General features: G+C 35.0%; 1 protein-coding gene across 1 annotated transcript; it reads left to right on the top strand.

Annotated features, from left to right (window-relative positions):
- Nucleotides 1–4,877: 4,877 nt before the first annotated feature.
- Nucleotides 4,878–14,214, top strand: LOC145690962 (uncharacterized). Its single transcript, XM_081766430.1, has 2 exons — nt 4,878–5,552; nt 10,510–14,214. The coding sequence occupies exons 1-2, from the start codon at nt 5,188–5,190 to the stop codon at nt 12,029–12,031; spliced, it is 1,887 nt and encodes a 628-aa protein (XP_081622556.1). The 5' UTR covers nt 4,878–5,187; the 3' UTR covers nt 12,032–14,214.
- The last annotated feature ends 581 nt before the right edge of the window (nt 14,215–14,795 follow it).

Below are 14,795 nucleotides of genomic sequence, written 5' to 3'. Positions count from 1 at the left end.
CAACCATTAAAAATTTAACAACCAAAAGTATTTGGAAGAAATTTATGTATGTTTCTTGGTTGTGTATTGTAAGAATTTCTATATGTTTATTGCTACTTATTGCTATTATTAGTATTTAATACAGTATATAATTTGCTTCGAAATATTCACGCTTTTATGCTAACAACGTTCTTTTGATTTGATGTTTATCATCATTATTCCATAAACAAAGTGGGTTATGTTATTGGAGATGATATCGAAGAGCAGTTTTTTATCAGATAATTTGTCAGGTTCATTCTACGTATTTCAGTGCATTTTAATCAGAATTGGCTTCTAAAGAAGAACATACATCTCGACAATCTCTGGTCAAAAAGGAAAGTAAGCGTTTACCATCAGTTTCGGCGAAACTACCTACTCAGATTTGAGAAGTTATTACGAAATATTTCTATCACACCTGATAATTTGTTAAAGTGTACCATCAGAATACAGTGGAGTCCGTCAAGGTTATGGGCATAAATAGATGTTAATACAGTGGAGTTCCGTCTACACAGGTTACATTTCAGATGTATGAGAGGTGAGCGACGATTGCTGAGTAAATTGCACGTATTACCAGTGAATATATTTGGGTGACGGTTGCTGAATAAATCGCACGTCCCGCTGACAGAGTAATACTGACTTGTTTTGTATTTTAAAAGTGTAATCCCGTTTGTAGTGGTTCGGAACTAATTTTTGATAGTATTACTATTTATTGTAAGTCACGACGGTTGCGCTGATACATTAATAGTAAAGCAAAGAAGTAAACGTTATCACTCTTACTGCTAATTGTGTAATTAGAACAAATTTGTAGGTGTATGGTTTCACGCTCTTACCAGAGAAAACAAAGGTGTGTAAGGAAAATCATTAATATGTTCAAATTTGATAATTGAAGGATGTAAAGCAGTATACTTGGCCGGTGCTATTATGTACGTCGTCCTTGTCTTCTGTCCCTGAGAGTAGGTTAGTGCGTCGTTTTCTGAAGTTGGCTAGAGCTGCATATCATTTCCCAGGTGTCAAATGTAGTTATTCATCACCTTGGATATAACAGACTTATCAGTTACAATTACGTGGAAGAAGATTAAAGGAAACTCAAAGTCTGAATACTGAGTTGATGTTTATGGACTGTTTTTTTAATAGTGTAAATTGACATTTTTCCTTTTCTTCATTTTATTTTCCTGTTTCTCCAGACATAACCTTGTATTATCGAAGATTTGTGAATAATAAACATATTCCAATTGATATATATATATATATATATATATATATATATATATATATATATATATATATATATATATTTCCAAAAATACCGATAGAATTGATAGACTGACAACATACTATTGAGGAATTAAGTAGTAATGTAAGATTGGTTACAATTTTTTATGATATTGTTTATTATAAGTTAGTAATTTCATTTGGTTGCACCAGAATGCAAGAGCCTTAAAAGGTTATCAGGTTTAATTTAAATAAAATCCGGTGCGCGTGTGTTATAAAGTTTCCAAATCAGCCTGATTCTTGTTAGAAAGTTATCCAAGTCAAACATAACTTGTAGAACGTAAGAGAGTAAGTTACAACCTCTTTTGTCAAGAAAAATACATTTTGCAAACAGATGAACGACAGAGTGAACGAGAAGGATGGGAAGCCATTCACTGAACGAAGGACAAAAATAGAAAAGAAAGAGAGAGAGAAAATTTACCTCAAAGATTCAACCAAGTTTTCGTACTGAATCAGCTGGTGTGGCTTGGTTAAGGTAAAAACTTGTTAGGATGACTGGCCGATGTCCAATTAAAAACATTAAGTACATTAAAAGTAAAAAGAAACTGGCAATGGGCGGGAAGAAGATGACGGTTTTACTATAGTAATAATAATAATAATAATAATAATAATAATAATAATAAAATAATAATAATAATAATAATAATAATAATAATAATAGTTCGCTGAATCTTTGAACAATGACTGGTCGATATCTTCAAACATAATGTACACTTACAGTGGCGTGGCGTGACGGTACTGACTTTCACGATTGGTAGTGGTTGTTGATATTACAAGTATCTTTAGTTTTTCAATATCAGAAAATCTAGTACTTTTTTTAGCGTTTCAATCATTTCATACTACACTGAGAAAAAAATATAGGTGGCGTACTTAAAAAGATAGGTTACATGCGTAATTCTTGTAGTTTTGGATTCAACGTACAGCAGACGTATAACTGAAAACGCATGTTTTATAATACATTCTGTTAAAGTGTTCCATCTATACGTACCTTCCGTATGAAACAATGTAGGCGGTCAGGATCTTACATACAAATGGACGTATGTAACACATAGCTGATGAAGGTAACATAAGTATATGCATGTGATATACGGAAAACTGTTAGGTGTCAGACATCCTGCAACGGTATGATGTAACATCTAAGGGCAGTGCCTATGTAGCATACGGATAACGTATGCTCCGTACTGATTTCTATAGTAAGCAAGAGGATACCGTTTATTTGTACAATATACCGCTGTCCGGAGAACGGATTTTTCTCTGTGTATAGGCAGTGGCAACGATTTTTTTGGGGGGGGGGAGTAAAATCCCACTTCATTTGCCTTGATCTTTTTTAAAAGTGTGGCTCTTCAGGTTCTTCCATTTTTTACTAAATATAATCGAAACAGTCTCTCAATGATCTTAGATATTCTTCATAGTCATCTTTATCTTTTCTGCAAAAACTTACATCATTAACTTCCTTCTGTAAGATATTGAACAAGATTTCTTATCTTGATCCTATAATATAAAACAAAAGTAAAAAATTGAAGTCAAAACTTTAAAGGATTTGATAGAATTTTGCTGCACGAACTCTGGTTTCAGAATCTCATTCGTCGATGTTTTCGTCATGGGTTTAAAGAGTCCTAACAGTTCATCTTTAAAGCTATACAGCACATCATTTATCCTACTTCTATGGTTTCACCTTATGTTTGAGGCTGTTTGGATATTTTAGTTGATACACAGGCCGGTAGCTAGCCCAATAATGTAGGGGGGCCCCGATCCAACCCGAGTTCATCACCATATTATAGTTCATTTGCAAACCTACCGTGAAAATTTTAGGGGGCAGCAAAAATTTATGGTTAGCCTGCCCGCTACACACCCCTGGATATGGGCCTGTGACTACATAGTCCAAAGCATTTGTTCTTTTTGAAGACTTCGAGAAAAAAGAAGCAAGTCACGACATAGTTTTAGAAAAAAAACTTACACCCTTTTGTATAGTCAGCGGACTTTTCTAACACTAAATTAAGCCTATGGACACACACATATATATATATATATATATATATATATATATATATATATATATATATATATATATATATATATATATATATACTTCTTTATATCTTTGTTTAACAAGAGACTGCTGCTTCCTACCTCACCAACCATAACCGAAGCTCCATCGTATGTTTGAGTAACAAGTTTTCCGTATTGAAAACTAGTCAGACTGTCAAACACAATTTGGGACAGTCAAACTACCGTATGATGAAGACGATTGCATAGTTCTTTTTCAACACATGAAACTGCATCAACGTGCAAATTCACCTAGTAGGCTAGAGGCTAGAGCTCGAAATTTGCTGAATCGAAAGTATTCTATACTAAATTAAAAGCAAAATATTTTCAATTTAATTAGCATAAATCCTAAATAATAACTATTCGAATTAGGAGCGCCGGGAAACATTTGTTATCTCTAATTATCATTACTATGAAATTGTATACTGTTAAGACAATGAAATAACTTTAAGAATACGGAAATTACAGCCAGGTTTCCATACTTTGATTAGGAAGCAAACGAAACAGTATAGTTGAATCACACTGCCAGCTCGATCCTCTATAGCGAGAGGAGAGCGAGTAGAATAAACACGCTGATGATATTCTAGATTCTCCTTGTTTTGATAGGGAACGTTCCTATTTTTTCCTGTTCCACTCAGCCGAACGGTAACATAAGGGCCATTCCGAACGTCCAAATACGAGCGCGCAGGATGCTTCTGGCTGCCAAGCTGAAAGGTGTTTCTAGAGTGAATGACCGCTATCGGGGTTCGCATTACCTCTGAAATCTACGGTATCAACAACAGTATGTTCCTAATTGGCGCTGGCAGTGTAAATGCGGCCTAGGCCGTCCGAACTTAAAAAAAAGAAAAAAAGAAAAAGAAAAGAAAAGAAAGAAAGAAAGAAAAGGAAAATATGTAAACATCTTCCCATGTTGATGATGAAACTTATAGAGACATATGAAAACAACGAAAAACTGTCATATTTTTACCGTTACCGCCGGTAACAGCGGTAATATTCACTACACGCCTCTGTACACTCATATCCAAAATGATTGTCGCATATCTATAACTATCTTCTTGTAACAATATAATTTGATAATGATCCTGCAGGGCACTTTTAATACTGATACTATGAGTATAATCGGGAAATGTATATTTGTGGTAAATTTCATACGGAAAATATTATAAATACGAAAATTAGAATGAATAAAACAAAATCTTGATAAATGGACAAAAATTTTTTTTCGTTTCATTGTTCTTATTTACTGTTCTTTTGACATGAAATTTGCCACATACATGTCTTTGCCTATTATACAGATACTAACATTATAATAAATACCGGGCGAATTCGTTACCACATTATATTCCTAGAACAACATATTTATAGACATGCGACAATAATTTTGGACATGAGTGTACATATAGATAGGTTGTTATTTATTGTACAATTTTCTGTGCACTGTCTTCCAGTTTGAGTGTAAAATTGTGCAATTTGGCGGAAGGTGTGTGTAATTTCTCTTGCTGTGTCTGGCAACACTGGTAAAAACTCTCATCCCACACTTATTTGCTCTATAATTAAAAACCCTTTGTTATATAACACGCTTTTATGAATTTATTATAGGATTAATATTTTTAATAACTAACTAATAATTGTCTTTGTTACTTGAAGTATTAAACTTGAGAGGAAGAAGAAGAACTATTGTATTCAAAATTCAATTATACAGTACTTTAATAAAACCTGATCGTTTGTTTGATTGGAAGTATTAAGTTGCTTCTGTGAACGTTCTTGTAAATCATTTCCTTAACACTGGCAGCATAAAATATAAGGGAAGTATAAAAACAGGGTCAAATTCTAATTAAATTTTAAGTCATAATGGCTGACGAAGAGTCTGTTAAGTTGGAATTGATGTGCAAAGAAGAAATTGATTATGACTTACCACAGGATGATCCACTCGAGGGGAAAGGGTGGACATACGAACTGATGACTGACAACAAAGAATTCATATTATCTACAACGGAAGGAGAGCAAACAATTGAGAAGAATACAGCTAAGTTTTCTTTGGATACGAAACTAAATGTTGGTATGCTGAAATCAGAATCTGCAGCACAAGATCATCCTGCAATTGAAAGTAATATAGAAACGCTAAGAAAAATAGTGGTTCAAGAGACTTGCGCGTCGTACTCTGAGGACTCCCAACAATTAACAGCAAAAAGTTCAAGTTCAGTTCGGCCAGAAAGGTAATGTTCAATTTTTCATAAAGTAATTAGCTCAGATTGCGAATATGGTTCAGAAAGTTTATAGGTTAAAAGCAATACTTCATGGTAAATATGTATTTATGGCAGATGTAGATTCATAATCTTCAATTTGGAAACGGAATGGCACACATAGACTAGCTGTAGCCTATACCAAATAATAATAAAATAATAGTAAGATCGATAACATCCATACGAATCTTAAGTAGTGCGTATCTTCATGAAATAGTGATTATTATTGATTACACATTTCTCACCAATTCTTGTATATATTTTCAATATGGGTGATCCATGATGGTGTTTTATTTATATAGAGGCTTATGGAAAAAAAAATCTTGAGAATGAAATTTAACCTAAAATTTTGAACATTGGGTGATATCAATAAAAATAAGTAACTACTCCTGAGAAGTCCTGCTCGAGAATCGGAGTAATTACACCTGGAGTAATCTCATCCCTCAATTTCGTATCAATAAAACAAGCCACTACTCAGGTCTAGTCTGCTCCAGATTTATGAACGTTTACTCGCGCTTCCTCTGCACGTAGCACTGAGATGTATCAATAAAAGAAGTGATTACTCATTTCTCCCATTCATCGCGCATTGTTTTTAACATATGGCGTAGTATCTTAAAAGCCATGAAACGGGCAAGTAGCAACGATAGCTTCAATCAAAGTGGATATTGTAAAAGAGTTTCCAGTGTTACTTTCAAAGTCACAGCTAACAGAAAGTAAACGAAGGAAAGCCGAAACTTAGAAGGTAATTACAGTGAAATGCAACGAAATATCAAATGCATCTACGACTGAGACACAAATTCAAAAGAGAATCTTTAATATTGGAGCGAGAATAAAACAAAAATAAAAATGAAGAAAAAAATGAAATGAAATCTGTAAGTTTTACTTCCCGCGGTTATGCCGGTTAGGCTAAAGGAGACGGTGATTATGAGAGATGAGTGAAATGGTGGAATGAAGAAAGGGGGAGGAAACGGGAGAACCCCGAGAAAACCCACGACCACGGATGAAGAAAAAATAAAAAAAACGGGAAAGAAGAAAGTAATACTGAAACCATGGGACTGAACCTATTTGAGCTGATGGATGTTGATTGGAATCCAACAATATCAAGATTAACACGACAAGCGCATATCACGTGTTGTCCAAGGTCTTTGTAGATTGTTTGGCTTTAAGAACGAAATCAGACACTTGGCTCCTTTGTTTTCTTTTTAAAAAAGTCCAGCCACCCACGTCATAAATCACGGCCATCTGATTGCGTTTTCCACACCATAAGTGTCCCCTTTCACCTTGTCATAAACAAAATACATTCTCATGTATACATCCTTTCTATCAACGTTGAGTTTATTATTAGTTTAACGTCCTTTTCAGTAGCGTGCCTATATGAGACAGAACCCACTGATTAACGTGGAATCCAAACCACATGAGCTCCTGCCGGGAATCGAACGCGGGTCTCCTATGCCAAAGGCATGTACACTAACTGCTTAGCCACGAAATAGCTCTTCCTATTAACGTATTTACTCTCCAAAATACTAGGTTTCTTTAATGCCACTTGTGTATAGTCAGGTGCTCCGATAGCACCCTGAAATGTGTATTGTTCTTGCCACTCTGCCTTTGCTGTTTGTATATTACGCACACTTCCGGAAACAATCCATTTTCAGGTAGTCATAGACAGTACTTTGAGCTACACCAGAATCCCCTGACATTCCGACCTGGAATCCCGGATCACTCACGTAACGCAAGAAAACCAAGGGCACCGATTTCTCTGTAAATTTGTGGGGGAGGGCATTCAGATGCGGAAGGTATATATATATCAGGATTTTAAGAAAAATTGCACTCTAATTATGCCAAATATTGTATATTCATAAATACAATAGGGGGCCCACATGAGCTTTGGGGCCCCCCACAGGATCGGCACCCTTGAAGAAAACCCGCATCTTTTCATCATTACGTAGTCCACCACCCCGAATTTCGGTTGATCCTCGTTAAAAAATGTGCTAATCACTACATTTTCTTTCATAAACTTATAATGCTTTTTGTAATCTCCATTTCTATGCAGCTTATAAGTTTTTCTACGTAGTAAAACAATCATATACTCTGCCATATTTCGCACGGAGTTACCTATTTAGCTTGCTCCACAAATTTGGAGAAGTTACTAGCATCACAGATGAGTCTTTGATTTTTATTGATATCAAACGCGGAGTAGTTACTTGGCTCGAGAATAGAGGTGTGGTTACTTCAAAAGGGCGGGGCTTCACCAATGTGAGTAATTAGTTCAAAATTGGGCGTAATTAGTAACTTCTCCGTTTTATTGATATCACCCATTTAAACGTAAAATGTGTTATTTTGGAACAAAAACTAAGGACGTTTGTGGTTTTACTCAGGATCTAGGTCGAATGAGTCTAGCCTCACTTTTCCAGAGAGTTTCGAAAGACATTAATAAAATACAACATAAAAGTAAAATTCAAACCAACAATGGATGTTCAGTAATTGTACAGGTCCATACATAAATTCATTTTATGCTCATTTTTTTATAAAGAAAGTAGTCGTTTGGATTTTCAGCAATCATTTCCAGGGTATGGACGTCCATTTCTCCATACAGGTTCAGTTTAGGTGCTTAGAGCACGTACACGATAGAAGGATTGTTGTACAAATGACATGTGCTAGATGGCCGTTAGAACAACAAGATTGCTACATAACTTAGGGAAGGGTGGAGGATGTTGGTCGGACTGGAAGCAAAGGAACACGATGGTTACGATAAAGCGTGTCACCGAAGGTAAACAAGGATAGCGCAAAACACTGTATATAGTATAGACATACATATCTTGCGTGTTGAATATATATTTGTACGTTCCTAAATATTTTTCAAGTAACTTCCTGAAATGTTTTCATTGCTTGCATTGCTTTTTTAAAACGGAACAAGAAAAATTAGTTTGTTTAACTTAATTTTTTTTGTTTAAACTATGGTTTTTGGTTTTAAAAATTTGCTCTAGGTATTTATATGACATATGGACAGAAATGTGTGTGTTTCGATTTGGTGTAGAGATAAGTAAATTCCCGGGATGATTTCCAAATGGGAATTTTTCCGGGAATTTATGTACAATCACAAAGAAAAGTGCAATCAATTACTATATTAAGATTTCGAAGTTAAATTCGTTTTTTATCACAGTATATTAACTTGTCTTCAGGGAATTCTTTAAAATATATATATTCTGAGCGGTACTTTCTTGCTTTATTAATATTTTATTTTGTTTAGATAATACGCATACATGTATATTTACTTACAATGTGCTGTATGAAAGTAAACATGTGTAAAAAATGGTATAGCAACTCCACATATCTTTACACTGCTAAACAGTTTAAATTTATATGTAAGTGGATTTTCTATACTTGACTCTACTACTGATATTATAAATTAAATTTTTAAATGTTATATACATATTAGATTGGGTAACTGCCTTAAGATACATGTCTCACCAATTTATCAACATTTGGGCATACGCATTTATGTTTACAAAATTTGCAAGACACTATTTATCTTTATAATTTAGCACGTAACATTGCCATACACGACTTTTCTTCCTACCTATTTCTCGAAATTTCATGCATTTATTCACATGTAACAGAAGTCCGAATACCTCTTCAGAAATTCGAGCCAGAGGGAAGTGACAGTCCAAGGTCTATTATTAACGGTGGTTCAGGGTTTATTAATAGTAGTTCATCTCTATTTCTACATAATTCTACTTTAATGTTGAAAATGGTTTCTCTTCATCATTTTTAAATTAGTACTTTACTAATTATGGCTATTGTTTAGCATTGGGGGGTCAGCTTTTGCACCGACTTTATTGCGATATTCTATTCCGAAGCGGTTGTTTTATGGCTTCAAACGTTAGTTTCAGCTTCCTGTCTCTTATAATGTGATCCATAACTTTTTTTCTTATTTTTTTTCAGTTTTTGGTATTGAGATTGTAGCATTTATCTTCACACGCCACTTTTCACTTTTAACCTTAGAAAACAATAATGACGGACAATGCTAATAATACTTGAGGAACATTGTTTGGAAAAAATCATGTAAAACTAGATTTCAAACCTAGTAGAGAATTTTGATTTCTCCGAATGGCATTACACCAGGTTATGAGAAATTTAAATACCATGGTTTTAGCACAAAGGTACATTTACTAGTAATATTCTAAGGGTGACGAAGGTGCAAATGCTTGTCCACATTACTCTAACGTGAAATTCTTGTCTCATGATATCATGTTTAAAAAAAAAAAAAAAAAAAAAAAAAAATTACAAAAAATTGAAAGCTCTCTGCTTCTCAAATGTATTTATTTAGTAAGTAGGATTAAATATTGTCAGCTGTAACCATGTAGCTATATATTAATAAACGCAAAGATTGTAATATCTATTAAACTATTAGTCTATAATAGAAACGCAGCTAAATTTTTTAGACTGATTGAAATGATGTATTTTTTTTTCTTGGAAAAATTCAAAAGTTGTTATACCCTTCGTTTGTTTCTTTGTCGTGATAGTGAGGATTTTTTGTAGCTGTAATTGCTACAACTTGTTGCGATTGTTACATTTTCTGACACAAAAATTGAGGATATATAAATATTTTTAGTGACAACGGATCACTAATTTCATTTATATAATGAAATGTTTATTCGACAAAGCACAAAATATGTATGTTTGTATGTACTTGAGTTAACTCTGATATCGTGTATAGAAGTGATTGTACAAATTGACATGTTAAAAGGAAATTACGTTCTTTTATTTTGAGCATAGGGAGATATTGAAACTCCTCGATAGTTCTCGATTACATATTTGTACAAAATTTCATGTAAATAGAAGAAAAATATGAAATACAGAGAACAATTCATTTCTTAGTTTGTCCTTATTAATTACCTTCATTCACACTTGTTTATTGAATTTGTTACAGGCGCTATAACGAATTTGCTCTTCACAGAGAAGCGAACACTTTTATTACATTAGTAGAAACTTTTTCTCATTCCGATGAGAAATCTCATACTTCGAAACAGTTTGGCAATAGAGCTACTCGATCACCTTTGTCAATACGGATGCTAACACATAAAAGTGGAAAGCGTCTTACGTACCCAAAGAGAGATAAACGTTATAGTCAAAGATCAACTTTGGCAAGCGGTAAGTCAATACATACAGCTGAGGAATCTCACATCCGCGGAGAGTTTGGAAAGTTCTTTAGTGTACGTTCAAGTTTGGATACACATATGTTAACCCAAACAAAAGCAATACTGCTCACATGTGAAGAGTGTGGTAAGGCATTTCATAAACGCTCAAATTTGGCTAAACACATGGTAATCCATAATGGAGATAAATCTCTCACATGCCAGGAGTGTGGTAGGGCATTTATTCAACGTTCTCACCTTGCAAAACACACGTTAATACATACAGGTGAAAAACCCCATATTTGCACAGAGTGTGGAAGAGGGTTTGTGTTACGTTCAAATTTAACTAGACACAATCTAGTCCATACAGGAGAAAAACCTCATACATGCCTAGAGTGTGGAAAGAGATTTGGTCGACGTTCAAATTTGGCTATACACATGTTAATCCACACAGGGGAAAAAACTAAAAAATGCCAAGAGTGTGGGAAGGGATTTACTCAACGTTCACATTTGGCTGCACACATGTTAATACATACAAGAGAAAAGCCTCACGCATGCCAAGAGTGTGAAAAGAGGTTTACTCAAAGTTCACATTTAACTGCACACATGTTAATCCATACAAGAGCAAAACCTCACACATGCCAAGAGTGTAGGAAGGGATTTACTCACCGTACAGCTTTGTCTAGACACATGTTAATCCACACAGGAGAAAAAGCTTACAACTGCCATGAGTGTGGTAAGGGATTTACACAACGTTCACATTTGGCTGCACATATGTTAAGCCATGCAGGAGAAAAACCTCTGACATGCCGAGAGTGTGGAAAGGGATTTGGTCGACGTTCAAATTTGGCTACACACATGTTAATCCACACAGGGGAAAAAACTAAAAAATGCCAAGAGTGTGGGAAGGAATTTTCTCGACGTTCATATCTCGCTGTACACATGTTAATTCATACAAGAGAAAAACCTCACGCATGCCAAGAGTGTGGAAAAAGATTTACTCAATGTTCAAATTTGGCTGCACACATGTTAATCCATACAGGAGCAAAACCTCACACATGCCAAGAGTGTAGGAAGGGATTTACTCGACGTTCAGATTTGTCTAGACACATGTTAATCCACACAGGGGAAAAACCTTACAAATGCCATGAGTGTGGAAAGGGATTTACTCAACGTTCACATTTGGCTGCACATATGTTAATCCATGCTGGAGAAAAATCTCTGACATGCCTAGAGTGTAAGAAGGGATTTACTCTTCGTTCTAATTTGACTAGACACATGCTAATCCACACACGGAAAAATGCTCACAAATTCTGAGAATGTGGTAAGCGCTTCTGTGTACGTCAAAATTTACTACGCGCACGTTAATCCAGACAAAAAAACTTCTCACATGCCAACAGTGGGACTGGTATTTAGTGTAGGGTTAAGTATGCTGCTGACATGTTAGTCCATACTGGACAAAAACCTCATGCATGCGATGAGTGTGGAAAGGGATTTAGTCTACTACAGTCGGCGAGAACTATTTGGTAGTGACGTCAGCGCTCTCAGTTGCAAGCCTACCAACTTACGCTTTCACAAATCTTGCTTATATGGCACACTAAACGCTTCACACGTCACGTCGTAACTGCAGTTTAAAATAATGCTGGTAGCAAACTAGGGAGAATTTAGATAACAATGTATTTGTATTTATATAATACTAGTAAATGCGTATATTGTTATGACAAAGAAAGAAAAAATAAGATTACGCTAATAATTATTAGAATATTTTAAAATGTACACAAGAAATTATAACAATAAACGTAGAAACATTTTACTCCGAATTTTAGTCTATGATTGGTGAGCACTCGAAATCGTCTGAATAGTCACTATTAGTTCCAGGTCCGTCTTCTCAATCACGATCTGTTAAAGAACTATCGAGTTCTGAATGGCTTCCAACATTTACAGTTAAATTGTCAACCTCTCCGTCCATAAGACAGTCCCATTCCCAGTAAAACTTCCCATTTACGCGAATTTTCAACAGCCATCTTAGGCCCGTATCCAGGGGGGTCTAGGGGGACCGCCCCTTAATTTTTGCGGCCCCTAAAATTTTCACGGTAGGCTTGCAAATGAACTATAATATGGTTGGATCGTGCTCCCCCTAACTTCAGCCGGCATATCTACCGGGGGTCTAGAATCTACATTTCTTTGTCTTTTTTTTTGTATATTTGGTTTTGCTTTACCGGGTGTTACGATGAGTTGTCCTGTATTTACACTTTTCTCCTCTTTGACAATTTGCCACACGGATCTCTCACTGACACATGTTGCTCGGGAGGTTTTACGAAGACTCAGATTTATTTTTGTTTGCTGCAAACAAGTTGTAAACATTAAAAATAATGTCTCTTCAATCACTATGCAACGGCTTGTCCTTCTTTATGGGACTATCACCCATTCTTATACATAAAATTTCAAGAAATAAAACCAAACAAAGAATTGGCAACTCTCAAGTCACCACACACTGTATAGCCCTATACAAAGAAGAGACATGCTTTTCAGTTCATTTCATTTCGCTTTTGTTTTCTGGTTTGTTTGTGTGTGTTCCTGGAAGCAATGTTCTTGTGTCCTATCGGTAAATGTTATATTCTACGAAGATATTCACTATCCCCCACGCTCTGTTTCCGCGACCAGGAAACACGTTCACATATCATCCTCTAACTCAAAGACCGTGATAGGTAGAGATATGGAAATTTCTTTAAAATAAACGTTGGACTTCCCTTCCCACTTCGTCCACAGCATGCTTGTGTCTATCTTCAACAAAACAAAATTTGTAGCATGTTGAAAAATGAATGTTGTAAGAACAGAATAAGGCATAAATGGCTATCATTTAAAATTATTTTCCACATATTTATAATATAATATTCAAATATAAAATAACCATATTCTTCATGAAAGTTATATAAATATAATAGCAAAAAATGTGGCATTTATGTCTCCTCGAACTCCAGTTATCGTTATACAAAGGTGACAAGTATATTTGTTAGAAACGAATCTGCCATATTCAGTTCATTTCCTTTCGCTTTCTTGTTGTAGAGAACGGAGCATGCTTTTAAGTTGGTATTGCTGTTCGCGCATTTTCTCTTCCCTGCGATTGGACGTAGGACGAAGCGTCTGCTTTAACCAGTGGGATGGCATTTGAGCAATACCGGTGTCAATGTCACTGCCAGGATAATTCTCGGGACTGTATCAAGATTCGCTACGTACATGTAAATCCATAGAAGAGCAGATACTCACGTGTGCTAAGAATGCGTAGAAAGATTTAGTCAACTTACACACCTTGTAACACACATGTTATCGCAAGTGATGGACAAATTTTCGGGAATATTCCCAAAAATGAGGATTTTCCAGGAATTTATTATCAAAAAGACAATTGCATTCTATTACTACGTTATGATTTCAAAATTAAATTTGTTTTTATCTCACAGTGTTTTATTACTGTTGTCTCCAGAGGAGTCTTTAAAATGTATATTCTTAACGACGTTTTGTTATTTTACTAATATTTTATTGTATTAATTGAGTACGCAAAAAGGGATATTTATTTACAATATGTTCTATGAAAGCAAATATGTTTAAAAAATGGTGTAGTAAGTCCACATACTTTTAAACCGCTAAACAGATTAGATGTACATCTAAGGTGATTTTCTAAACTTGGCTCTACTACTGATATTATAAACATATAAAATTTTAAATGCTATACACAAATAAGTTTAGGTAAGAAGACACATTCCCAACATTTTTTCAACGTTTGCACATAAATATGTATGTTCACAGAGTTGCAATGTTTATATGTAAGAGAAGTTCGAGTATCTCTCCAGAAATTCAAGTGTAAGAGAGGAGACAGACGTTTATTACTAACGGTGGTTCAGGGTTTATTAATAGTACTTCATCTCTATTTGTACATAATTGTACTCGGGGCTGAGCGCTAACCACCATCCCTTTGATTATTGGACTCATGCGCTTCCAAATTGGCCGCGGGGACGATGAATAAATCGTCGCTATTAGAGAGATATATTCTTGGGGTCTTTCTAATTTGGCTAATTTCGGTGCT

Source organism: Thermobia domestica, chromosome 7 (genome assembly GCF_964235325.1).
Source record: "Thermobia domestica chromosome 7, izTheDome1.hap1.1, whole genome shotgun sequence".
Lineage (NCBI taxonomy): Eukaryota > Metazoa > Arthropoda > Insecta > Zygentoma > Lepismatidae > Thermobia > Thermobia domestica.
Note: the sequence above shows the minus strand (reverse complement) of the source record. Positions and strands in the feature narration are given on the sequence as shown.

What these genes read in the sequence shown, in the direction of transcription:
- LOC145690962 (XM_081766430.1), top strand. Translation starts at nt 5,188, where the DNA reads ATGGCTGACGAAGAGTCTGTTAAGTTGGAATTGATGTGCAAAGAAGAA. An exon ending in AGTTCAGTTCGGCCAGAAAG is followed by an intron (nt 5,553 to 10,509) that starts GTAATGTTCAAT and finishes AATTTGTTACAG; the next exon opens with GCGCTATAACGAATTTGCTC.